The sequence below is a fragment of the Danio aesculapii genome, chromosome 24 (assembly GCF_903798145.1).
Source record: "Danio aesculapii chromosome 24, fDanAes4.1, whole genome shotgun sequence".
Taxonomy (NCBI): domain Eukaryota; kingdom Metazoa; phylum Chordata; class Actinopteri; order Cypriniformes; family Danionidae; genus Danio; species Danio aesculapii.
In genome coordinates, this window is record NC_079458.1 from 32,926,684 (window position 1) to 32,954,456 (window position 27,773).

At 36.0% G+C, this 27,773-nt stretch overlaps 1 protein-coding gene across 4 annotated transcripts in view; it reads left to right on the plus strand.

Annotated features, from left to right (window-relative positions):
- Positions 1-931: 931 nt before the first annotated feature.
- The window catches only part of mak (male germ cell-associated kinase), a 41,263-nt gene continuing 14,421 nt past the window's right edge, over positions 932-27,773 (plus strand). For 2 of the 4 annotated variants that reach the window (XM_056450433.1, XM_056450435.1), the window contains exons 1-9: positions 932-1,089; positions 6,711-6,944; positions 10,280-10,334; positions 13,395-13,516; positions 14,271-14,353; positions 16,773-16,905; positions 20,136-20,307; positions 23,718-23,885; positions 27,247-27,495. In XM_056450433.1, the coding sequence (XP_056306408.1) occupies positions 6,844-6,944; positions 10,280-10,334; positions 13,395-13,516; positions 14,271-14,353; positions 16,773-16,905; positions 20,136-20,307; positions 23,718-23,885; positions 27,247-27,495 (1,083 nt within the window). In that variant the 5' untranslated portion in view covers positions 932-1,089; positions 6,711-6,843. Of the gene's footprint in view, positions 1,090-6,710; positions 6,945-10,279; positions 10,335-13,394; positions 13,517-13,712; positions 13,793-14,270; positions 14,354-16,772; positions 16,906-20,135; positions 20,308-23,717; positions 23,886-27,246; positions 27,496-27,773 lie in introns of those variants that run through there. The other 2 variants (XM_056450434.1, XM_056450436.1) reach the window with 2 other exon arrangements.

A 27,773-nucleotide genomic window follows, 5' to 3' on the forward strand; every position in this document is an offset into this window, starting at 1 on the left:
TCGGCTTAGTCCCTTTGTTCATCAGGGGTCACCACAGCAGAATGAACCATCTACTTGTGTTATCTTTGACTAATATTTACATTACTTTGATTATCCGAAACATGCAAAAAAAAAAAAAAAAAAAAAAAAAAAAACAACCAAAAAAAAAACAAAACAAAACAAGAAATCCCTTTTTCCTAATGCCTGAAATTCTGAATGGAGCAACACATTTGATCATACATAAAACCATTTGTTTATATGAGTACCTGTTTAGACTTAAAACAAAGGAAAATTATTATTATTATTATTATTATTATTATTATTATTATTATTATTATTATTATATAAGCAGCATTAAACTAATAACCTAACCTATATCGTTATTCACTCAAATGTAAAATAGTCTCTTTTGGGCATAGGCTTTTTACATTCTCATGACTTTTCTCATTAAAAAAATTACATTTTAGTCAATAATAAATAAAATCGTTTAGCTTTATTTATAATACCACTACTACTACTGATAATAATAATAATAATAATAATAATAATAATAATAATAATAATAATAATAATACAATAAAATAATAAATAATATAAGTTCCGGGTGCTCCAGTTCCCCCCACAAGTCCAAAACATGTGGTACAGGTGAATTGGGTAAGCTAAATTGTCCGTAGTGTATGTGTGTGAACGAGTGTCTATGAATGTTTTCCAGTGATGAGTTGCAGCTGGAAGGGCATCCGCTGCATAAAACATGCTGGATAAGTTGGCGCTCCATTCTGCTGTGGCGACACCTGATTAATAACGGGACTAACCCGAAAAGAAAATTAATTAATGAATATAAGTAACACAAGTGCCTAGCAGGAAACTTAACGTAGCGTTTAGTATTTAAAATTTGAACAACAAGCCCCATGAACCTTTGCGGATGCACGTGACTCCAAACTTCCGACCGGTTGTGTGTTGTTGGCCGTCGCGAGTGTCGTCGGTTGCCTGGGTGAGGATGGATCACGCCTTTATAACAGAGAGATAAACTGTTATTTTATCTCTCGTAAACACATCTGTCATATCTACACACACAGGCAACGATCATCGGGGAGGAGTGCCATCAAACGGGTGAGTTTAAGCGAGCACGATCATGTGCTTGGGCAAAACATTGCAGCAAGATCACAAAAATCAAACGAAAACACAGTTTGGAGTAATAATACTTAATAATTATAAGTGTAGCAACTGTTATGGCTTTTTAATAGTAACATATTGATGTTTAAATGCAAATGCATTACCACAATGGCTGATAGATTATCCTGACTGTGTTTAACGTTAAATACATGGAACACGCGTAAAATAATGTGCCTTATTACATGTTATTGCACCGTTAATATGTTGGTTTATACCTCTCCATGTTAATTGACACTTGCTCAGCTTATTGAGTGACCTTGAAAAGCATCTTAACTCCATGTGCCCCGTGACGATCCACTAATACCTCTTAAACCAGATTACTGATCGGTTCGTGAACCTTTACTCCGTTTCTTCACTGAACGCTAGTCATTTTAGGGCCTCATGCGTTTTTGGCTCATTATTTATAATGTATGCTTAATTTGGGGTTATTAGCAGTGACTTTTCTATGTGGTGTTTATATTCTGTTAGGATGGTTTAACCTTATGAAACCGTTCTGGGCTCCGTTCCTCCTACGTGGTTTACTCAATTAACTTAGCTGGATTTGATAATTGACGATTTGACACGATCCAGGATAGTTTCGTTCTTCGAAACTTATCCCAGAGTTGCTGATGGAGCTAAAGTTGGTTTTATATTCGCACCTTCGTTTATTTAGAAGTCTCTACCAGTTTACCATGTTACTTTGAACATTCGAACGGAATTAGCATGCAAGTATGACTTCAAAACAACATTGACACTATATAATTGACTGTGAACAATGTTGTACTTTGATAGTCATTGGCTGCTTACATGATTTCCCTATTTAGAATTTGCAGAGAATACTTTTCTGAAATTGTTATTAAGGAGAATGTCTGAATATCCGAATATTAAACCAACTTTACCTCTGAGTTGTTGTCATGGCAACAGATCTGGCAGCTCAAACCTTAGACTTATTTCTTATATACAAGGTTTGATTGTGTCATTTCAAGCAAAGGTGATACTGAAAGCATGTACAAACCTCTGATACTTTCTTACAGCAGTGCTATATAAAAATGAGCAAAATAGCAATATAGGAAAACAATGTAAAAATAGAATTTAAAATTAATAATTCATTAAAAATTAAAACTTAATAAAGGTACAAAACTGTCATGGCAGTGGGACCCCTAAGGGCTTCAAAGTTAAGTTTTATTTGTACTATTAATGACTAATATGTGTACTTTAGGTAGGCTGCTATTGAGCAAATCCAGCGTTATGGATGTGACATTTGCAGTAAAAACTCAAAAACAAATTCACAGAGAATGTCTATGTTAACATTATATTGAAACATCTGTTTATATTTTCCACAACAACTAACCAGGGATCAGAAAAATATCAATCTCTAAACATGTTTAGTATTTTAAATGAGGGAAATAAGCATGTGTTTAAACTGCACAACCCAAAAGAAATAATGCTAATCAAAAGGATAAGAGTCAACTCTCTATAGAACAAATATGATTGATTTTATTTGATTTATATTTTTGCATTTGTGAGGAATAAGTGCCGTTATGGATGTGGCACCTCACTGTTATGGATGTGACGGATGTGAAGTTGCCACTTGTGTGACTTTGGTAACTCAAATATAATGGTTTGAAAACATTGACAGAGACATCTTTGAGTATTTCTAAACTACTATAAAATACTTGCTTACACAAACTTAGAAACTGTTTCCATATTTTGGTGAAAACTGATTTTTTTTATGGCAAGATTGACATGGAATTGTTCTAATATATCCTTTTAAGATACCAATATGGACTTTAAAAAAAAAAAAAACATACTTTAAGAAGGTAGCCCCAGTTTTAGTAATGTTTCTAAGAGTGTACATTCTTTAATAAGAAATATTTATATAAAAAGTTACTGTGTGTCTTATTCAACAAACAGTTTCATTTACTGTGAATGTTATGTAGATTTGCTAACATGGATTATAATTGTATATTCATCAGATGATGTCATTACGCTGCTGTCTTGCTGTCAGCCAATAGATCTGTCCTTCACAACAAACACAAGCACACACAGCAATCTTCGATCAATTTTTCCTGATTTGCAAACTTGTTTGAAGAACCAAAATAGCCAGAGATCAGTTATCAATATAAAAAAAATCAAGGATCTGCTAAATCATCTTAGATTGTTTAAATGATGCATGAAGAATGTACCCCTGGTCAAACGTTTATAGATCTTTTATCAGAGTGTGATGAAGTCTTTCAACAGGGTGTCTGCGGGGTCTTAAAAAGTGTTAAATATTCATAAACCACTTTAGAGAAATTTAAGGCCCTTTAAAAGACTACGTCGAATAGTTCGGAATGCTGAGCGAATCACTGGTACAACCCTTCCTACTCCCCAAGAACTGTACTTATCCAGAGCGAGCAGGAGGGCTGCCAAAATCACTCTGGACCCCTCACACCCAGCACACTGCCTCTTTGAACTTCTACCTTCTGGTCGACGCTACAGAGCACTGTGCACCAGAACAGCCCGACACAGAAACAGTTTCTTCCCTCAGGCAATCCATCTCATGAACACTTGATGATAATAATTGCGAAACCAACATCACTACTTGCTATACATTTTTATACACTTATTTAACAACACACTTTACATGCCAATTTGCACATAACAGCTGCACATATAAAGTTGTATATAGTAATAAACATGTACATACACTTGTCAATCTGTAGATTTGCACTCACTACTTTTTTTTTTTTTTTTTTTTTTATTGATTTATTATCTGTTTTTTGTCCTGTCTCTGTAATCCTGTTGCACTGTAGAAGCTCTGTTACGAAAACAAATTCCTCATATGTGTGAACATACCTGGCAATAAAGCTCTTTCTGATTCTGATTCTGAATTATTAAAAAGTCTTAAATGCTATTTTGCAATGTATTAGATTTTGGATTAGTATGCAAAATTTGGCTGAATTTAATCTTTGAGTATGCTGTGTAGTTTATGAAATCGCTAAAATCCTGCTAGATTTGACATTTGTTTACTACAGTAACCAGGGGAACACTGTTATTTCTGCTGTTGTAGATGCCACCTGCTGGATTAGCATTTTTATTCAGCATATGAGTAATGTTTTAGTTTAAGATAGTTTCTTACAACCAGTATTCACTAAGTGAAGTTTCAGAAACTAATTTCGAGAGGCGCACGTGATATGATTTACTGCAGCTGGGCACTCATCTACATTCACTAGTTAGCCAATCAGATTAACCCCAACTCACTATAAGTAGCCTAGCTAGAACTACTCTCTTATCTTCATTTTCCAAAGAAACCCCCCATCCACCCCTTCTCCTCCTTTCTTCCTTTACCACGGGGAGCTCTCGAGAACCACCGATCTTGTACTCCCCTCATATGCTCTATGGACCAGGCGGGAGCCCTGGGCTCAGCTATCTCCGAGCTCAGGGTTCTCTCCTGGGACAGCATGCCAAACCTGCTAACAGTTGTCAAATAATGTCTAAGTGTGAACTCTTGAAATATACTGTAAGTTAAAATATCAGCAGTGTTACCGGTTCAAACCTAAAGAGGCAATGAGGTCTTAAAATGTATGGAAAGAGCCTTAAAATAAGGATTTCAATCTCTGATTCCTGTATATACCCTGTTCAAGAATATGCATTGTCATATTTACAAGCTATTATGTTTTGTAGTAACTGAAGCAAATTATAATTAAAAAAAGCAACATGTTTCACTTTGCATATGCATCCAAATGCAGCATTGTACAGAGAATTTGGAAGAAATGTGCCATCGCAGTAAAGGGGTTCAGTTATGCTTTTTCACTTTTTAAAATTATATTTTATGTGTAGTTTTTATGTTTGATTTCAAATATATATACTCAAATAAAAGGATTTTGAAAGTCCACGTCAAAGTGAGATGTTTAATAAAAAGAAAATCCTTTTCAACAACTGAAACAATTGGATTGTTTAGACTACAAGCTTGTTTTTTTAGGATTTAATGATGTATGTAAATTTGAATGATTTGTGGAGGTGGTTAGGGACAAAGCAGCCACTGATTTGTGTGTGCCAAGGTTCTGCATGATTGTCTTGACCAATATTCTTGGCTCAAAATTATTATATTGTGAAACATTGCATATATAAACATCTATCTATTGAAATGTCTGCATTCTGCAACACATGTTTTATCATTTAAAAAAACTGATCATTTTTATCAGTTTATAAGAGTACTCTGAATGAAAATGCTTCCTATAAACACCCCAATCTGAATAAAAAGAAACAGGCAAAATTCACAAGAGAAGTGTGAAAGAATAAATTTCTGTAAATAAATAGATTAATTCACATATTGCACTAGCATATTAAAACTACTAAATGTAGTTTGATTGAAACTTGAACCCGTGAGGTTTTGAGTGATGACTCTCCTTTTGAGTGATGCCCCCGACTGTTTGATCGCCCCCTGAGGCCTGGCTTCAATACAAGTCATAAACCCTTCTACACACAATACCCCATAATGACATGATGTGATTTTTTTTTTTTTTCATGTTTTTTATTTTTAATAAATTTGCAACTATTTCAAAAAACAAATTTTCACATTGTCATTATTAGGTATTGTGTGTAGAAGTTTTGAGGAAATGAATTTAATCCATTTTGGAATAAGGCTGTAACAAAAAATATGGAAAAAGTGATGTGCTATTAATACTTTCCGCATGCACTGTAATCAGGGTTCCCGTGCTTCTTGAAAGTACTTGAATTTCAGACATATGGATTTAAGGCCTGGAAAGTACTTAAACGCAAACACAGCTCCTTGAAAGTGCTTGAATTAAATTTAAAATTAAAACTTGTTTATTTCATCAATTGTTCTCAACTATCAAAAACAGAACTAATAAACAGAGAAATTCTTAAATTAAAAATCTTACATTTAAATCTTGTACAAAAATGCTGACAAATAATCCACATTTGAGCAATATTTTGAATTTTCTGCATTTAAATTACTATTATTGAATTCAACAAATTTTATTAAAGCTCTTTAACATGACTTCTGAAAGACAGTGAATTGTTTAAAATGACATTTTTAGTGTTAAGTACAATAAGGACTTTCGTGGCACTACAAATGCTGGGGTATGAAGTACAAAGGTGCTTTATTTAAATTTAATGGTGCTTTAAAAAATCCTTAAAAGTCCTTAAATCTACTGTTGGTGAATGCCTGGAAACCCTGATATTGTACCATGTTTTTCTTTGTGAGATCTCGTTCAATTTGTGGTGTGGGATCATTTGAGTTTTTATTTTTTTTATGAATTCTTCATAGGATTATACTAATAGCATATTACTGCTCTTATTGTAAACAACTTGTTTGATGGCCTTTTCTCTCTGACATGCAGTAACAAAGTAGGTCACAACTTCTGTTTCATGCAGTCTGTAAACTAAAATCTTTTTAAAAACATACTTTGATACATTAGGCTTACCATTATTACCCAAATACCAATGACCACCATCATTCAAAAACAATTTTTACAAAAATGTGTTTTTTTTTTTTTTAAGTGTGCACTACAGTGCTGTTGCTGAATAGGTACAGTAAACTGTTATGTTGTATTTTCTGTTTTTGTTTTCAGTGCCAATAGTGGGATGGAGTGGCATTTCTTGCTTGACTTCTCCAAAGTTTGTCTACAGGACAGCAATGATCAGATAATCTGAGAGGAGAGACGCCCGTCTGTCAGTACCGTTTCTCCGCGTGAAAAGGTGAAAATGAACCGTTACACAACACTCAAGCAGCTGGGTGATGGAACCTATGGCAGCGTTCTAATGGGGAAGAGCAACGAGTCTGGAGAACTAGTGGCCATCAAGAGGTGTGTCAGACAAATAAGCTGTGTCTAAAATAATTTGTATTTCTTCCCTGCTAATCATTGACACATTGACTGACATAAGTTAGGCTTCTTACATGATGCAACATGAGGTCTGATAATATAGAACAAATAAGTAAGCCAAAACATGGATTAATAAAAGAATGAATTCGCTTATCCTGCTTTAAAGTCCATGTGAAATCAAAATATACTATGTTTATTTTGTAGCAAAGCAGTGCACACATTGTTATTATTTAGGTGAACATATATATATATATATATATATATATATATATATATATATATATATATATATATATATATATATATATATATATATATATATATATATATATATATATATATATATATATATATATATATATATATATATATATATATTAGGGCTGTCAAATGATTGAAAAAAATAACTAATCAATTAAAACGAATTAATTACACTTTCTTTGGAATTAATCATGATTAATCCCGAAACGCCATATTGAGTCAAATTATTCCTTAAAACAAATTTTTTTTTATGTTAAGACAAGAAATAAGACAACAAATCTAAATAAGAAAAGCTATTTTTGCTGTGGATATACTCTCACCACTTTTTAGGTACACCTTACTAGTACCGGGTAGGACCCCATTTTGCCTTCAGACCTGCCTTAATTCTTCGTGTCATAGATTCAATAAGATACTAGAAATATTCCTCAGAGTTTGGTCCATATTGACATAATAGCATTACACAGTTGCTGCAGATTTGTCGGCTGCACATCCATGATGTGAATCTCCCGTTCCACCACATCCCAAAGGTGCTCTATTGGATTGAGAATCTGGTGACTGTGGAGGCCATTTGAGTACAGTGAACTCATTGTCATGTTTAAGAAACCAGTCTAAAATGATTCATGCTTTATGACATGGCACATTATCCTGCTGGAAGTAGCCATCAGAAGATGGGTACACTGTGGTCATAAAGGGATGGACGTGATCAGCAACAATACTCAGGTAGGCTGTGGTGTTGACACGATGCTTAATTGGTACTAATGAGCCCAAAGTGTGACAAGAAAATAACCCCCACACCATTACACCACCACCACCACCAGCCTGAACCATTGTTACAAGGTAGAATGGATCCATGATTTTATGTTGTTGACGCCAAATTCTGACCCTACCAACCGAATGTCGCAGCAGAAATCGAGACTCATCAGACCAGGCAACGTTTTTCCAATCTTTTATTGTCCAATATTAGTGAACCTGTGCGAATTGTAGCCCCAGTTTCCTGTTCTTAGCTGACAGGAGTGGCACCTGGTGTGGTCTTTTACAGCTGTAGCCCATCCAGCTCAAGGTTCGATGTTGTGTATTCAGAGATGCTCTTCTGCATACCTCGGTCAAACGTTATTTTAGTAACTGTTGCCTTCCTATTAGCTCGAATCAGTTTGGCCATTCTCCTCTGACCTCTGGAATCAACAAGGCATTTGCAACCATAGAACTGCCACTCACTTGATATTTTGTCTTTTTTTTTTTGACCATTCCCTGTAAACCCTAGAGATGAAAAGTAGATCTGCAGTTTCTGCAATACTCAGACCAGCCTGTCTGGCACCAACAACCATGCCACCTTTTAAAGTCACTTAAATCACCTTTCTTCCCCATTCTGATGCTTGGTTTGAACTGCAGCAGGATGTCTTGACCATGTCTACATGCCTAAATGCATTGAGTTGCTGCCATGTGATTGGCTAATTAGAAATTTGCGTTAGCGAGCAGTTGGACTGGTGTACCTAATAAAGTGGCCGGTGAGTGTATAATAGTTTTTGTTTTTATAGGTTTTCTATAAAAAAATGTATTCCTCAGTGTAGTGTTCTGTGATTGTTATGCATTGGATAGTTCATATTTGTTTGATTAATAATGTTTATGATAGAGTGGTGGTGGAGAGTGCTCAAAGTGAGAGAAAACCACTACGCTCTTATATTCACACAAAAATATGAGCTGTCAGTCAACATGCATAGTTTTTAAGAAAATGCCACATTTTTGAGTTTATCAATTTCGATGGACATTTCTTGATGTTTAAAATTGATGTTTAAAGTCCTATTTGATTTTATTTCAGGTTCGTTTGTACAATTTGACAGTATTAGCCAGAATGCTATTTTGCATCTGCAGTCCCTGGACTGACTGTAAAATTGTCACGCTAAAAATATTTAAAAAATATATACAATGTACACCATTCCCAAAATAAGTTAGCAATCCACCAAAAAATAATACAATACCTAAAAACAACAGATCAATATCTCACTCAAACACATACTATTAGACAAAACGACCAGTATATCAGTAATCCATTCAATATGCAGGCAAAGATGATTTACGCTCATTTTAAGTAACATTAACAGCTGTACATATCTTAAATTAGTTTTTATATTTATTTAAAAATGCTGTTTCACTTTATAAATCAGCTTATGAAAAGAAAATGTAAACTTAAAATGCAGTTTACCACCTATGTATTGTAATGAGAGAGGGCCTCATTGCTGGTTTAGTAATGAGAACCATGGTGTGGTTTACTCTTGTGTTTTCTCTTCTGAAGTGTCCACTATTAATCAGACTCTTGTGTTTGTATGTTTCAGCTTAAAACTCTTAAGCTTTAATTTCCCAAACCCTTGATATTAAATAATTCTGATAAAAACAACCAAAACAGCATTTTCATAGACTTCCAGTGTGTGTCTATATGTTATATTCGATACTTTGGTTATTATGAATGTCAAATCAAACCTGCTTTACCCAGACTTTCTCTTGAGAATGCATCTTAGTGCAGTTTCACCCAACACACAGGCCTGGTCATTGAATGGGGGCTGGTGATGTGAATTATAAATGCCCTTCTTTGGTGTAGTAGTACCTGTGCACGGAAAGGCAGTCACTAGGCAAACTGATACCTGGGTGACAGAGAAAGTGGGCTGGGTGACAGTGAAAGTATCAGTGCTGCTGTCTCTTACATAATTCCACATGGAATTTCAGGCTCAGGTCTCGTTCAGTCCTGTATACCAGCTGCTGAAGTGCTTTTTATTTTAAGTATTGTTAAACTGGAAAATCTTATAGACTAGGTCTGGTCAGTATAGAAACAAAGTAAGATAAAATAAATTTATTACATAAGTAGAAAAATGGCAAGTGTATATGAATGTGTTTTATTTTAACCTATGTATAATTCTGTATATTCATGAACACAACCTATTGAAATCATATGTAAAGGTATATTAGCATTGTTTAATGATAATGGGGTGGGGATTCTGAGTTTCCTAAGCCATTTGTTGATAATGAAACCATGGAGATGAGAGCATTCATTGTGTTTCTTACAGAATGAAGAGGAAGTTCTACTCGTGGGAGGAGTGCATGAATCTGAGAGAAGTCAAGGTGCAAACTCAGTGAACACAACTTTGGCTTTCTTTAAAGTAGTTTAAAAGCCATCAATATTCAACTAGTAGTTGTTTTCTTTAAATGTGCTGTATGTAAGTTTTTGACTCTTCTAAAGCATAAAAATACCATAATATGTTTGCAGATATTTAAGAAATGTGCTAAGTGACATCTCTTTTTATCTGAAAAACAATGCTAAAGTCTGTTATTCCGCTTTGAAAATGTGAGTTACATTCCAGAATGGCTGTCATTGTTTTGGTTTTTTAAACCTGCCCAATGCCAGTTTAGCCAATTATATTTCAGCACCCGGTGTTGCCTTTATGAAAAACAGCATATTTAAATCATTCAGTCTTGAAGGCTCTTAAAGCATGTGCCCGCACCTGAAAATGCGACCTCCGGTGGACAGTAGCAGCCCAAAAATGAGAAGCAGATTCAGAGTTCCACATGAGGTGGTTATTAATTATCAAATAATAATATGAACCTAAACATTAGGTGAGCATGTTACATTGTAACCCCGTGTCATAACAAAACACATCATGATGTGATTTTCAGTGATGAGCAATTTGGGTCTTTGCACCAGCCGAAACACGACAGAAATTCAAATACAGCCATTCAGAAGCATAGAATAGTGCATTTACTGCACGCCAACAAAATGGTAAGGTTTATAATCTAGTTAATGCATATTAAACCTCTTTAACATGGTTAAATCTACATGCTGAATCACTGATATGTGTTGGCTTGCACTGAGTCACAGCTCTAAAGTTAAATGTCAAATGGTTTATTTTATTTTCAAGATCTGAGGTAAATCTGCTGCTGCTTTCAGTAGTATGGCAATAGCTTCGTCTCAAATGGCATACTATACACTATGCACTTACGGACTATGTACTTATGCACTTACACACTCAACACAGCATAATATATACAGTTGAAGTCAGAATAAATAGCCCCCCTGTTTATTTTTGTTTAACGGAGAGAAGATTTTTTAACGGAGATTTTTTTCAACACATTTCTAAACATAATAGTTTTAATGACTTCTAATAATTTAATAATTTCTATTAACTGATTTATTTTATCTTTGCCATGATGACAGTAAATAATATTTGACTAGATATTTTTCAAGACACTTCTATGCAGCTTAAAGTGACATTTAAAGGCTTAACTAGGTTAATTAGGCAAGTTACTGGATAATGATGGTTTGTTCTGTAGACTATCAAAAAAAAAAGGCTTAAAGGGGCTAATAATTTTGACCTTAAAATAGTTTGACAAAAACTAAAAACTGCTTGTATTCTAGCCGAAATAAAACAAATAAGACTTTCTCCAGAAGACAAAATATTATGAGACACACTGAAAATTTCCTTACTCTGTTAAACATAATTTGGGAAATATTAAAAAAAAAATTCAAAGGGGGTTAATAATTCTGACTTCAATTGTTTAACCTCCTTTCCACTGCACACGACAAACGACAAGCGACAGAATGGAAGTCAATCATTTTCGATGGAGAGTAATTCGGGAGCTGTGTGGAGTTCCGATCATTTCCTTATGCTGAAAATTCAGATCTGATTTGAGCTACGGACACGTTGAAATATTTGAACTCCTGGACCAGCCGATTGGATGTGATGTATTCCAGTGTTGTCCAAGCAGGTCCGTGCACACGAGATGAGAAATAGGAGTTTTTTTCGTTACTTTTTTAATCAGAAAAAAGTCTATATTAAAAAAAAAAAACATTTCTATTCTATGCTGTCTCCACATTCCCTCGGGTCTATGAGTTTCTAGTATTCATTCATTCATTATACCATGGTGAACACACGAAGAATTAACGCTCTTGCTTTTGTACTCCTTTATTTTGGACACTGCAAGAATAGCTTCTCTCCCATGGTGTGCGACAAAACGGTGTGATAATTCTGTGCACTGCCACAAGGGAGTGTGATTCAAAGTCTCGTCCAAATGTCATGTGCAGTGGAAAGGCGGCTTATATGTAGTGTTATCCCAAATAGAACACTGGCGTTAATTTACTATGCAGAAATTCAAACTGTTTCCTATTCTGATGTTTTTGACGGTTGACAAATTAGTGAAAGAAATGACCAAACTACCAAATAATACCTGCCATGAGTATAACTGCATTCACTATCAGGCGGTGGTATAATCACTGGCGTAGGAGAATTTACTTTCACGATCCAAGATAAATAAAGTAATCCAACATCAGTGTCCAAAAGCTCCGCCCCTTCTGCTACATGAGCAAAGCAGTGGCCGTTAAGTGCATGAAGTGTCCACCATTCCACACTTCATTTTAACAGTTGAATAAGTGCATCATCCGAGTATTTAAAGTGAATTTACACTTTTAAGAGTTTTCAGTGTGAATGCACTGCTTGTACTATTTATACTACAAAATGGTGTAGAATAGAGCATACATATGCGATTTGGGACGCACCTCAAAAATGTCTTGTAAAATGGCATTCAAACTCACATTATTAGCATTTAACACTGAATAAAGTACATGAGGTGTATCTGAGGTGATCATTGTCAGTTTTCTGTCGTTCAGCTGCAAGAAATAGAAGCAGTCTCTAAAATATAATTTTCTACTTTTAATATGGAAAATATTCCTTCTATCGTGTACTGTTGCTTTAATTTAGGTTTAAATCAGCCTTCAATCAGCTTTTAGGCTCCGCAGTCAGGCACACTGCTGTTGGTGTTGTCAATCTGGCAACCTGCGCTTGCATTTGTTTTGAACCAGGAGTGCAATACTTAGTTCAACCACTGGGTGTCAAATTTACATACTGCACTTTTAAAGTCATCAAAACATTTGTTTTCAGATTTGAAATAGAGAGAACACTCATTTTCTCAACTAAGAATTTTTTTTTTTTTACGTCACAAAAAATTTTTTTTTACGTAAATTTATTTTAAACGTAAAGTTTTGCTTTTGATTATCAGTATCACAAATTCAAAATAAATACATTTAAGTACTTCATATGGTGATTGTTATTAGATATTATTCATTCTTTCTTTTGTCTGGATGTTGCACAAATAGAAGTTAGATGTGAATTTTTCAATTCTGTTTTGCAGTCGCTGAAGAAACTGAACCATGCTAATGTGGTCAAGTTAAAGGAGGTGATACGAGAGAATGATCACTTGTACTTTGTCTTTGAATACATGAAAGAAAACCTCTACCAGCTCATGAAAGACAGGTATGATGATATTTTATAACAATGAGATTCTTGTTTTCTGTTATTACATGCCCATGATGCCTTACAAAAAGTAGAAATTATGCTTCAATCTGTAGGTGTTGTCAAAATTACCCAAGGTTTCAAAATGTTTAAATGACCGTCAGTGTGGCTGATGAACATCAGTTGTTTGACAGCTGTGCTGATTCTCTGTCTCCAGAACCAAATTGTTCCCAGAGTCAGTCATCAGGAATATAAGCTTTCAAATATTGCAGGGACTATCATTTATTCATAAGCATGGTAGGTCACAGGGCTGTCATATTCATGTCCACTACTAGAACAACTGAGTTTGAGTCCTGTTTCAAATGAAGACCTACTACAGGCTGAATTTTGGAACTGTTTTTTTTTTTCAACAAAACATTTTTGGAAAAGTAAATAAATACAAAACCCTCAGTTGTTCTTGTATCTCTGGGGTGACAGGATGTGTGAGTATCTCATTTGCTGCCAAAAAGTTGAATTTAATCCTATAAAACCTGAAATGCGTAGCATTTCCCATTTGGCACATCATTTATTTTTCTATGTGATCCCAATAATGTGGCTTCAGCTGTAGCTTTCTCAGTTTATACTACCTTCTCTACAGCTGCAACTAAAGAATAGAAAACCACTGAGTCTCACATATCTAATGGGTTACTTTTGGGACTACTCTTCTCTTATCCTCTTCCTCTGTTTCTTTTTTCTTTTGTGTCTTTTTTTTGTGTGTGAAATACTCTGACATAAGGGAAAATAAGATGTTTACTGAGAATGAAATAAGGAACATCATGTTTCAAGTTCTCTCTGGTTTGGCATTTGTGCACAAGCATGGTGAGTTTTTCTTTTTCATACTCTATAACTTGTTTTTCTTTAAGCACCTGTTTACACCAAGAACACTAACTATAATGACTTTTGTAATTGTTCTAATTTAAAGACCACAGCAATATGAGCTTTGGAGACACTTTCTGATTTTTGTCATCTGTTAAACAACAAAAACATGGACAGCCGATTGGAATCTATTCAGCAAGTTACATTGAGGCTGATTTATGCTTTCGCCTTGCACCGCATCGCGCACTTCCGCTCAGTGTGGCACACCTTGCGAAATGTACGAGGGTTTTATACTTGACGCGTTCACCATTGAGATATTCTTTTAAACGACAGGGGCGGTCAAAAGAGACCAACTGTAAAATCAGACGGATAAACAGAGATATAGAAAGTTTCCGGAACTGTCATATCATTAAAATAATTTAAAGATTTTTGAACTAATTATTTTAATAATTTTTATAAATTATTTCAAATTATTTTTATGATTTTAAAGATTTTTATAATCATTTAAAAAATTTTAAATCAAATTTTGTTGCATCACTTGCTTTTGTTCATATTTCGGACTAGGGTCGGGTGATGTCGACCAATTTGGCATTGCACAATGTCTGATGTGGACCATCGAGATTGACGACTGCATCGTTGTCGTAGGCGGCGGTGAATTAATAATTTATGAATAATTAATCAATTCATAACGAATTAATTATTTGTAGCCGACCGTTTCAACTACCGGACCCGCATTGGTCTTTGTTTTACCCATAACCAAATCATAAATAAATAAATAAAAGTTACACACAAATTACCACCTGTCAATTACATTTGTCGTGAGACTCTGGCATTAGTAGGCAGAGTGGTCCGTGCCGTTATAATGGCGTCGACAAACTTGGTACACACATGAAAGCGAAAGATTAGAAGCAGTGTACTGACGCTGTGACATGTTACCTGATTAGATTCAAAAGACTGAAGAGTTGTTCGATAGAGACGAGATTAATTAAATATCACGTTTAACAACTATAGTCAGACGCAATCCAGAGGTACATCCTTGATAATAGTTCCGACGTGCACTGATCTCTTACCAGTGTGGATCGTTTTCGTTCTAAAATGCCATTTTAAAACTAAGACGTATAAGTGTAAACGGGGCTTAAGTGTGTATTTTTCATGAGCTGGTTGCTACTGCAATGGGGTGGGGCGAAGGATCATGATGCCGGCTCAGCATTGTGATGTCTATCGGCCATTTTCGATGGACAATGGCATCGTCTATCAACCCAACTCTATTTTGGACCGTTCTACGGATTAAAACTTATTTACATATTAATAACAACTGAACATGGGTTACTTTTACAAATGTATTTTTTATTATGGTATGAATAAGAGCAACAAAAAAAAGGACACTTACTAAAAATACTGACGTTTTTTTTTTTTTTGATTTAGCCCATTCCACAATTGACACAATACGCTCTGGCTAGTTTGTGTCATGTACTTAAATTCTAAAAAGGCAATAATGGCCCAACATTCGTGACCATTATCACCAATGAAGCCCAGAAAAACAGAGCATCTGTATGTTGTAAACCGATAGGTTCAATTATTCTTTTTCAGTTGTCAAAGAAATTATTTCTTCCTTATAGTTTTGTAACCATTCAATTGTTATAAAATGGTGAAAAAACATATTTCTGTAATTGTGTATTAAAGCCACCTGAGTGTCCACTTTTGCCATGGCCTCTTTTGGCTTTAACAAACTTATCCCTCAGGTTTTTACAAACTTACAAAAACGTTCTTCCTTTTTCATGGCTGTTGCAATTTCTAGACAAGATTTATTGGTCATCTGGTTATCCCTATGATCACGCATGGATGCATCATAAAGATGTCTGTACAGGTGGACCTGTTTCAGACAAAGTCTCTTCAAAGTGATTCATAATCAACTGAAATGAAATGCAGAGCCACGCGAACTGTTTGCTCGAATCTCAAAAAATTTTGTGCACTCTGCCAGCCGAAATCCTGTCGCACACACCCAAAGCGAACCTCCGCAAACACAGCAATGTTTTCACATATGCCGCTTTGAGTATAAACCAGGCTTTAGTTACACAGCAAAAAATGCTTTTCTTACTTGGAGTTTTTGTCTTGTTTTTTGTCCAAATATGTAATAGTCAAAATTAATTTAGTTTTTCCTTAAAATAAGTAAAATAAACTTGTTTTTAGATTATTTTTCTTGTTTAAAGAAAAGAAAACTCTTTTTTTTTTTATTTGACTTTTTAAGATTGTCTAATTTTTTTTAATATTTAGACTAGAAACAAGACAGTTTTTTTTTTTATTGTTCTTGCTGTGAACAGGTCTTAATAAACTTTATATCACAAACGGTAACACTTTTAACTTCTATAACACTTTACACTTTATAATAACTGCAAATGATCTCTTTGCTGTGATACTGTAGGATTTTTTCACCGTGATATGAAACCAGAAAATTTGTTATGTATGGGTCCTGAGCTGGTGAAAATTGCTGACTTTGGATTGGCACGAGAGATCCGCTCTCGGCCACCTTACACAGACTACGTCTCAACACGATGGTAAGAGTGCAAACACTGTATTGGGACATCACATTAGCACTCTTTATGAGAGCTAAGGTTTTTCTGATATGGGATTGCACAACTTGGTTAAAATTCACAACATAAGAAAAACAAAAGACTTGCAAAAATATTATAATATATTGCATACGCTATTGTCAGAACAACATAAATGTTTTGCTAATTGTGCAGCTCTATTAAAAAAAACCCTAAAGAATCTGGAAAAGTTTTCTTTCATTTGAGTAGTATTATAATATTTAACTTAATTCAAGTTTATTTGTATGGTGCTTTTTACAATAATTATTCTTTCAAAGCAGCTTTTCAAATGTACAAGTTATTGCATTACAGTCCAATTAAGCTATAAGTCACAATCAGACATAAGTTATAATATACAGTCCATGCGTAAAGTATTCATAGCGCTTCACTTTTTCCACTTTTTTATGTTACAGCCTTCTTTCAAAATGGGCTAAATTCATTTATTTCCGCAAAATTCTACACACAATACCTCATAATGACAATGTAAAAAAAGATTTTTTGAAATTGTTGCAAATTTATTAAAAATAGAAAACCTGAAAAATCAGATGTACATAAGTATTCACAACCTTTGCTCAATATTTTGTTGATGCACGTTTGGCAGCAATTACAGCCTCAAGTCTTTGTGAATATGATGCCACAAGCTTGGCACGTCTTTTGGAATTTGTGCCCATTCCTCTTTGCAGTACCTCTCAAGTTCTATCAGGTTGGATGGGAAGCGATGGTGTGTAGTCATTTTCAGATCTCTCAAGAGATAATCAATAGGATTTAGACTTGTAGGCTCTGAGTGAGCCACTCAAGGACATTCATCGATTTGTGAAGCCACTCCATTGATATTTTGGTGGTGTGCTTTGGGTCATTGTCCTGCTGGAAGATGAACCAGTGCCCCGGTCTGAGGTCAAGAGCACTCTGAAGCAGGTTCATTCAGGATTTATCTATACATTGTTGCATTCATCTTTCCCTCTATCCTGACTAGTCTTCCAGTTCCTGCTGCTGAAAAACATCCCCACAGCATGATACTGCCACCACCATGCTTCACTGTAGGTATTATGGTATTAGCCTGGTGATGAGCGGTGCCTGGCTTTCTCCAAACGTAACACCTGGCAATCACTCCAAAGAGTTTAATTTTAGTCTCATCAGACCAGAAAATTTTGTTTCTTATGGTCTGAGAGTCCTTCAGATGCCTTTTGGCATATTCCACGTGGGGAGTGGCTTCCGTCTGGCCACTCTACCATAGAGGCCTGATTGGTGGTGATTGCTGCACAGATGGTTGTGCTTCTGTAAGGTTCTGCTCTCTCCACAGAAGAACGCTGGAACTCAGATAGAGTGACCCTGACTAAGGCCCTTCTCCCTCGATCACTCAGCTTAGATGGCCGGCCAGCTCTAGGAAGAGTGCTGGTAGTTCCAAACATCTTCCACTTGCGGATGATGGAGGCCACTGTGCTCATTGGAACTTTCAGAGCAGCAGAAATTTTTCTGTAAACTTCCTCAGCCTTGTGCCTCGAGACAATCCTGTCTCGGTGGTCTACAGACAATTCCTTTGTCTTCATGCTTGGTTTGTGCTTTGACATGCACTGTCCACCCTGGGACCTTATATAGAAAGGTGTATGCCTTTTCCAAACCTTATTCAATCAACTGAATTTACCACAGGTGAACTCCAATTAAGCTGCTGAAACATTTCAAGAATGATCAGTGGAAACAGAAACTGAGCTCAATTTAGAGCTTCACAGAAAGGGCTGTGTTTTTTTTTTTTTTTTTTTTTTTTTTTTTTTCAGGTTTTTTATTTTTTATAAATTTGCAACAGTTACAAAAAATATTTTGTTCACACATGTCATTATGGGGTATTGCTTGCAGAATTTTGAGAAAATAAGTGAATTTGATCTATTTTGGAATAAGGCTGTAAAAAAAAGTGAATTGCTATGAATACTTTCCGGATGGTGTGCGTGTGTGTGTGCGTGTGTGTGTGCGTGTGTGTGTGTGTGTGTGTGTGTGTGTGTACATGCATACATACATACATAGTTAACCTGCAGTTTTATAGCATATATGTGATGTTTACACATTCAGTGAAGTATATTAAGTGTATAAATTGTCCTCTATGGTTGGCATCATCTTTGCACAGGTCTTTTGCATGAGTGGCTCTTTACATTCTCTAGAGGTCTCGGGATGGACATCCCCAGGTGGAAATAGAGAACAAAGAAAATAATTAGCATAGCTGCTGTTTAACATGTATTTGAAGACATTAAATTAAATGATACAAATGAAAATAGGATAGCATATATATAAACATATATATATAGAAACACATTAAAACATAGATGTTTTTAACAAAAAGACAGAAGGAATGAGTCCAACAGGTGGTTTGTCAAGTCCACTCACCTGCATGGAGCACACTCGCGCATCCTACAGTTATGTTATACATTGCGTGTATGCTTTAATATGCAGATAGGCCTAGTTTTGTACTGAGAGTGTGTCTCAACCTCGGACATTATCAGGAAGGTTATTCCGGAGTTTAGGAGCTATATATGGAAAGGCTCGACCTCCTTTAGTAGACTTTGCGGTAACACTTTATTTTGCGATTGTAGCGAGAAAAAGTTGGTAAGATAAACAGGAGCTAGATCTTTTAAAGTTTCATAGGTCAGCAGCAATATTTTATAATCAATGTGGACCTTAACAGCAGCCAGTGTAAGGAGGATAAAATTGGGGGATATGGTCGTGTTTATTTCCCAGGGATGGGTTGCGGCTGGAAGGACATCCGCTGAGTAAAACATTTGCTGGATAAGTTGGCGGTTCATTCCGCTGTGGTGACCCCGGATTAATAAAGGGACTAAGCCAAAAATGAATGAATGAATGAATGGTCATATTTTCTTGATCCGGTAAGAAACTGAAGTTTATTCATAGTGGATGCTGGGCAACTAGCGAACAAAGCATTACAGTAATCCAGCCATAAAAGTCATAAAAGCATGAACTAGCTTTTTCTGCATCTGAGATAGGTAGCATGCTTCGTAACTTGACGATATTTCTCAGATGAAGCGAGGCGTTTTTTTGTGACATAGGAGATACAACGCTATGTGCTGTCTAATATAACACCCAGATAGATAAATAATAGAGTACATACACAATAAAGGCAAAAACTAAAATAAACATATTGGCACCAATTTGCTTAACTCACCAAAAATGTGTTCTTTTATGTTTGTGTTCAGGTATCGAGCTCCAGAGGTGCTGTTGAGGTCACCAGTGTATAGTTCACCCATAGACATCTGGGCAGTAGGCTGCATCATGGCTGAACTCTACACGCTACGACCTCTGTTTCCTGGCAACAGTGAGGTGGATGAGATCTTCAAGATCTGTCAGGTCCTTGGTACAGTAAAGAAGGTACGATCTGCTAGATCACACTCTTCATGCGAGATAAATCTGATGTACAGCCCTGGATGCCAGATTCTGTCAGAAAATGTTTTTCTGGGTATCTAGAGAACAAGGCAAACTCAGGGCAAACTCAGGGCAAAATCAAGAGTTTCTTATCAATACAGGAGTTGGCTGAGAGCCAAAAAAGACCACAAGATGAATGATGTAAAAGGAAGAGCGGAGTTTATTGAATAATATTACTTGCATATGTTTTAATGCTTAGTCTGAACAGCACAAATCCAACAAGTTAATATACTACAAGCATTAGCGATTGAGAATTACTGCTTTACGTCAAGTAAAGTAACTCAATACAACTTTATTTATATACAGGGCTCAAAATTGACGTTTTTGCTTGATAGCACTGGTGCTCCCAACTTCAAAAATTTAACAGCACCCAGCAAAAATTAAGAGCACAACTACACATTTTAAAGTAACAGATTTATTGAAATCAAACATCTGCATCCCACCAGTCTGAATAGGTTAATAGCTAATAGTTAATAGCTGACGATAATTTAACTGCAGTGTTCTAACAAAGTCCCTTTTAGGCAAGTCATTTCACTCGGCGGCCATCTTTGAAACGCCTCTCGGGCAGTATGCTCGGGCATTCTGTCTGAATGGGGAAACATCAAATTCTCTAAAACTACTTGCCAAGCTTACGATAAAGCTTTTTGAATAATTATGAATAACCAATAAAATTATACAACAACTGTCTATTTAGTTTCATTTCTAAATGTTCGTATCACACGAAATCTGTAGAAAGTCACGTCTGCTCCAAGCCCCTTCTCTGTAGAATTGTCATTCTATAGCAATCACTGATTGGCTCCTGTACTAGAAGGCGGGCTTTATTTGTCATATAACAATTGCTGATTGGCTCCTGTACTAGAAGGTGGGGCTTCATTCGCCATATTGACAGTTACATTTTTCCCTATTCAAAAGTATACAAAAGTATATGAGTGACATGTCTTGTGTATTCTATATTCTTTGGTTCTAATGAGCGGTGCTTAAATTAAATTGAATAAATGAAGGGTTAAATAAAACCTCATCCACTTAAAATGTGTAGATTCAGGGTGTTTTCACACTAGCACTTTTGGTCCGCACCTGGATTCATTTGATGTCAAAGTATGGTACGTTTAGCTAGTATGAACGATGTCAGAATTTTGCGCACTCTGGTATGGTTCACTTTTGATTTGAATGCAATCTTACCAAATAACAGAAGTGAACCGCCAACTGTACAACACACCTTAGTTTTCATAACATTTATTTGTGTTTCTATATTTGTGTATCACCTACCTTGGTGACAAGTGGGACTTACCCAGTACAAACAGTGGTAATGTCTCCACCAAAAACAACATCTGCAGACATTGTGTGACGTTCTGAACTCTTTGTATTTTAATTTTGATAACAAAAGCAAAAGATTCAGTAAAAGCAGAATGACCGTGGTATGCATACGTCTCCATTTTGTCGCATTGCTTTCGTGTCCGTCACCTAGTGACAGCTGTATACAAAGCTTGACGACGCAAGCGTACCAGGGTTTAGAAGGAAAAAAGACATTGTAAATACAACCCAGCCGAGGGGGGACAATCGAACTTGGGTTCGGACCAGGCATTCAGACCAAGTGTGAAAGCACCCTCAGTGGCGGTTACCTGCAAACTCTGTCAGTGTTATTTTCATCTTCAGCACTTTACATTTTTTGTCTGTCATCTGAAGGCTAAGGGCACTGACTGAGTAATTGACAGCTAATAGTAACCAACTCATTCACATTTTTCTACTCAAATGCACTACCTTTCATACTTTTTCCTTTGTAAACATGCACTTGACGGACGTGCACGTCTTTTTCAGAACCTCACGTTTTTAAGATGCCACGTCAAGTTAAAGATTTTCAACTTTTACGTGAAGCACTGTCTCTCAGTTCCAGAGCAGTGGGCCAATCAGAAGAGCGCAAAGATGGGGCAAAGCGTCACAGAGTTCGTTTACTGTAGCAAGTTGGCGTGATAACTATTTTAAACCATTCCTGAGCACTGCGTTTCGTTTTTTTTTGGTGCTAAGATGCATTATGCATTAATGTCTTTCAATCTGTGCATGCGGGGAACATTTTGCAGTAAAGGCAGATCCCACTGCAACAATTTTATGCACTCGCACAAATGCTCCTAAATATATTTTGAGGTCGCATAGATTAAATTTCAGGCGCATATGCGACCAAAAGTCCTGATATAGTACCAATAAAAAAAAAAAAAACAACGATTGTGGTTATGTACGATCAATGTTTTTGTGTAGTCATTGTATAATTCGCATGCTGCCTCTGGCATTAAATGAAAATTTACTGTGATCAAACCCCATGCCTTAAAACATTGTTGATCCGTTACCTAAATTAGTTTTAATAAATGAGTTCTCCTATAGACAGGGACAGTTCAAGATGTTACCTATTGAAGTGAGCTGAACATCACTGAACTGACTTGTGCTAAATAATGACACTAATATAGTTTAAGTTGATTGTACAGTATATTTAAGACACTGGATTTTGCACTCTTCCTCTTTATTATTTTAAACATGCTTCGAAACAGCCTGTTTTGCATAAAGCACTGTAAACTAATATGACTTGACTAATTGGTCATAACTAGGCCCACACGGAATCTGCGCACGCAGAATTGCAGAGATTTTTAGCCCAGCATTGATTCTGTTTATTTACTTGTGTAAATTCATATTTTTTTATTTTTTTTTATTAATTTCAATAATATTATTGACTAATATGAAAATATTTATATAATTTATTTACAATACAGTTTGCAAAGTAATATTTTCTGTCTTTTAGTAGATATATTCTATTATAGTCTTGCTTTGTTTATCAAATAGAGTGGATCTAATTGGATTTGCATTGTAAACATTAAATACAAGTTAAAAATGTATTACTTTTTATTTCATATATTAAGGTTTTAGTTACGATACTCCCAAAATAAATCTGGAGATTTTTACCAAAATTCTGTGCAAAAATAGCAAAAAATGTCTGCAGATTCTGTCTGGCCCTAGTCATAACTACTAAATTCAGCTCCAGTGACAGAATGATAACTTCAAGCCTTGTTAACTAAGTTGGTTGGGCCATTGAGTTACTGTGGTTGTAATGTTCCCCGTGTCTCTTCGATTCTTCAAAAACTATTTAAATCAGAATATTAAAACTACCAGTATGTTGTGAATATAAATTTGTATGTGCCTCTGAAGACCTCAGACATCCTTCATATAGGCTAAAATTAGCTTTGATAATAAGTTGTTGTCTTTGATTTGTTTGTAATGTGTTTGCTCTTTATTACAGTATCATTTATTTTCATGTAGGGTTTACGAGTAGAAATGCTTCATATATTAACATTGCTGTTTATTTTCCCCTGCAGTCAGACTGGCCGGAGGGTCATCAGCTAGCTGCTGCAATGAATTTCCGCTTCCCACAGTGTGTTCCTACACCGCTAAAAACCCTGATCCCCAATGCCACCAATGAGGCTTTGGACATCATGAGAGACCTCCTCCAATGGGACCCAAAGAAAAGACCCTCTGCTGTGAAGGTACATATGAAATGCAGTAATGTATTTTGAAACAAATAGATTGATTGGACAAACAAAATAAACGTATAGGATTGGTTGTAAAATCAGGTTTTTGAAACGTTGGTCTGAGGTATTTTTTCACTTTTTGTCTCCTGACAAATTCAGTGCATATGCCTGTTATCTGGTAGAAATTGCTGATTTCACAATCAGACACTGTGACTGATATATATGTCTGGTTACTATAAGTAGTACAGGGTGTCTGTGGTGTCTTAAAAATATTAAAAGTCAAATCTACACATCAATTTAGAGAAAATTAAGGGTTTTAATGGCATAGTTCACCCACAAACGAAAATTTACTCGCCCACAAGTGGTTCAAACCCTTCTTCTGTTGAACACAAAGGAATTATTAAAAACAAAAACTGTATTGGAATGTTCTGAGGTCCTAGGCTATGTATTCATTCATTCATTTTCCTTCGGCTTAGTCTTTGATTTTGCCACAGCTGAATGAACCAACAACTGTTCCAGCATATGTTTTAGGCAACAGATGCTTTTCCAGCCACAACCCAGTACTGAGAAACACCCACACACTCACATTCTCACACACACACACACTCATACATTACGGCTAATTTAGTTTATTCAATTCACCTATAGAGCATGAAACCAGAGCACCTTGAGGAAACCCACATCAACACAGGGAGAACATGCAAACTCCACACAGAAATACCAACTGGCCCAGTCGGTACGCCAAACGGCAACCTTCTTGCTGTGAGGTGAGAGTACTAAACACTGAGCCACCATGCCGCCCCAACTTTAACTTTCCCAACTTTAACCATTAACTTCCAAAACAAGTACTATAGTCAATGGCTACAGGTTTCCAAATTAACATTTTTCCAAATATCTTGTTTTATGTTTAACAAAAGTTTTACTTTAATCAAGTAAAGGATGTGTATGTAATGAAAAGTTTTATTTATGGGTGAACTGTCCTTTTAGAAGGCAAAGATTCATTCATTCATTCATTTTCTTTTTGGCTTAGTCCCTTTATTAATCAGGGGTCGCCACAGCGGAATGCGCATAAAAAACGACCCCGGATTATTAAAGGGAGTAAGCCGAAAAGAAAATGAATGAATGAATGAATGAATGAATGATTTGTGGATAAGGACTAGAAGGATGGATGAGCATTGGGCTACTCACTCAATCAATTCTCTTGTGCTTTGTTTCAACCCTTCTGAATTGTTACATTGGTTTGTTATCACGAACAGTTTTGTTGTGCTGTCTTTATCAGTATAGAGTATATATCAAAATGTTACTGGTTGCCAAGATGTAACTGGTTAAACTTGAAGTGGTGATATTGCAGTGGTTTCCCTTTGGGCCATTTTAAGTGGCTTAAGTGCATGATAACTTCATCATCATGCACTGAATATTAAATAAAGTAATATTTAATTAATCAAGTCTGTCAACACTGTGGCTCAGTGGTTAGCACTGTCACCTCACAGCAAGATGGTCGCTGGTTTGAGTCCCAGGCATTTCTGTGTTTGCTGTTCTCCCCATGTTTGTGTGGGTTTCCTCCGGGTTCTCCGGTTTCCCCCACTGTTCAAAGACATGTGGTACAGGACTGCAGGTGAATTTAATAAACTAAATTGACCATAGTGTATGTGTGAATGAGTGTATGGATGTTTTCCAGTACTGGGTTGCAGATAGAAGGACATCCGCTGTGTAAAACATATGCTGGATAAGTTGGCGGTTCATTCAACCTGTGGTGACCGCTGATGAATAAAGGGACTAAGCTGAAGGAAAATGAATGAATGAATAAATCATATCTGAGGTTTCACCTCACTGCCATCCAGCCATGGAAGTGCAGCTGCCCCACAAGTGTCAAGTCACGGGGCAGCTTTAGAAAGGACAACTGAGGTCAGAATCAGCCGACGGTTTGAAGTAGCTGAAGCATTTGCAAAATCTGTTAAATACATCAGTGGATGAACGAGTATAAATACCTTCAGCTGCTGTTACGCAGCCTATCTACTTAAGGAGATCTGGCAAAAGCACATTCGAAGCCTGTCAGTTTTAAGTCAATTAAGTTCATTCAATTTTTTAAAAATATTTCAAAATGTAGGCTGGATATTTTTATTTATTTCAATTATAGGTGGGCATAGATTCTTTTTTTTTAAATCTAGATTAATCTCACTCTAACCTTGGAATTAATCTAGATTAAAATGGCTCATTTGAATTCTTCCGAAGGCATTCAGAATATGTATACTACCCAAGTGACTAAATAGAAGTCTTTGAGGACGGATTTCTCAAGCCAGGTGGCGCATTAGATCTGGGGTTCATCTCTGAATTTTGAACTGTAGTCCTACATAAGCTCCAAACAGATTTATTATTATTTTTTTTAAAACCTTAATCCGGCTAAACAGAAATGGAATTAAGACGTGGAGTATGCATATATTAGTGGCATTATTGAAGTAAACACTGGGATAAAACTATTACCGTCATGTACAACTTTTCGACATATTTTCCGACAACATCCACACGTAGCTGTCAGTAAAGGACAGCGCACACACACACGCATCGCATAATGCAGAAATTTTTTTTTTTCCATTTTGCGAGCGTTATTGAGTTCCATAAGACTCTCACTAGTCCTTACTCCTTATTTGCGTCATATACCCCAGTTTGTCACGGGGGCATGAATGAAATGTTCATGAGTGAAAGTGAAACTGCCGAACTGCAGTTAAAGTCACCCAAAATAACACGAAACTCTTACAGGAAAGCACTTCACGTAAACACCCTAATTATATTTTTGTCTATTAAGGCAAATAACTAATTTAGGATGTCCATGTAAGTCCTGCTAATTTGATTCAGAAGGGCTTTTTTTTTGTCAGGCGGCTCACTGCGCTACATCTCAACACCAGAGATGTATATGCAGTGTGCAAGCTTTAAATGTGAGGGTGTCTTGCGATAATACTGCATATCACACTATTGAACCATCCAGATTTACTGCAAGAGAAGTTACCTGTGCGATATTTGGTTACAAAACATAAACCTCAAAATAATATAGTTGGGCTATTGTTATGTGTGTTATAACCGGAGGCTTTTTTTGCTGACATTTCACCAGAATATGTAACAACTACTCATGTCTGCATGCTTTAGACGGGCTGTCAGTGCAGTTACATTTGTTTTGCCACAAGATGCACATGCTCAGTCTATCTATTGGGCGTGTAGAATTAAAGTAGTTTTGGCTCATTAACCCAAATATAAAACAATTACACAACCTTAAAAGGGTTATTATTTCAACGTTTGACATCTACACACTTTTTAAGATTTGATCTCATTAGACAGAATTGTAATTTGTGCAAGTAGTAATTGTTTCTAAATATAATTTTAGGCACTCAGATATCCATATTTCCAAGTGGGACAACTTTTGGGTCCCCGTCCGATGACCCCTGATGTACGGAAGGCTCCGGTGAAGACAGTCCTGCCTGGTGAACTCCGATCAGAGATGCAGTCTGTCTCGGAACCAGTGCTGCCATCACAGACTAAAGGCCAAAGCAGAAACTCGCATCAGCCACTCCAGCAGATTCCTCTGCCTCAGTCTCTCACGCAGACGGACACTGTTGCTCTACACACACAAAAGGTACAAAACCTCCTACTCCTGATTGAATTTTGTCAATATATTTGAAAAAGCTGAGGTTTAAATGATGGATTTGTTCATTCTGTCATTCTGTGAATGCAACTTTATTTAACAGTTGCATACCCATTTCATATTTATTAACTGTGTACTTATTTAGCTGTAGCACACATAATCAAAAGAAATGTTTGTTATTTGAAAGACCATTTCAATGTGGTAATGTCATTGGCCCATGAACATTTCCTGCTTGTTATCAAACTATTTCACAACTGTAACAAGAGGCA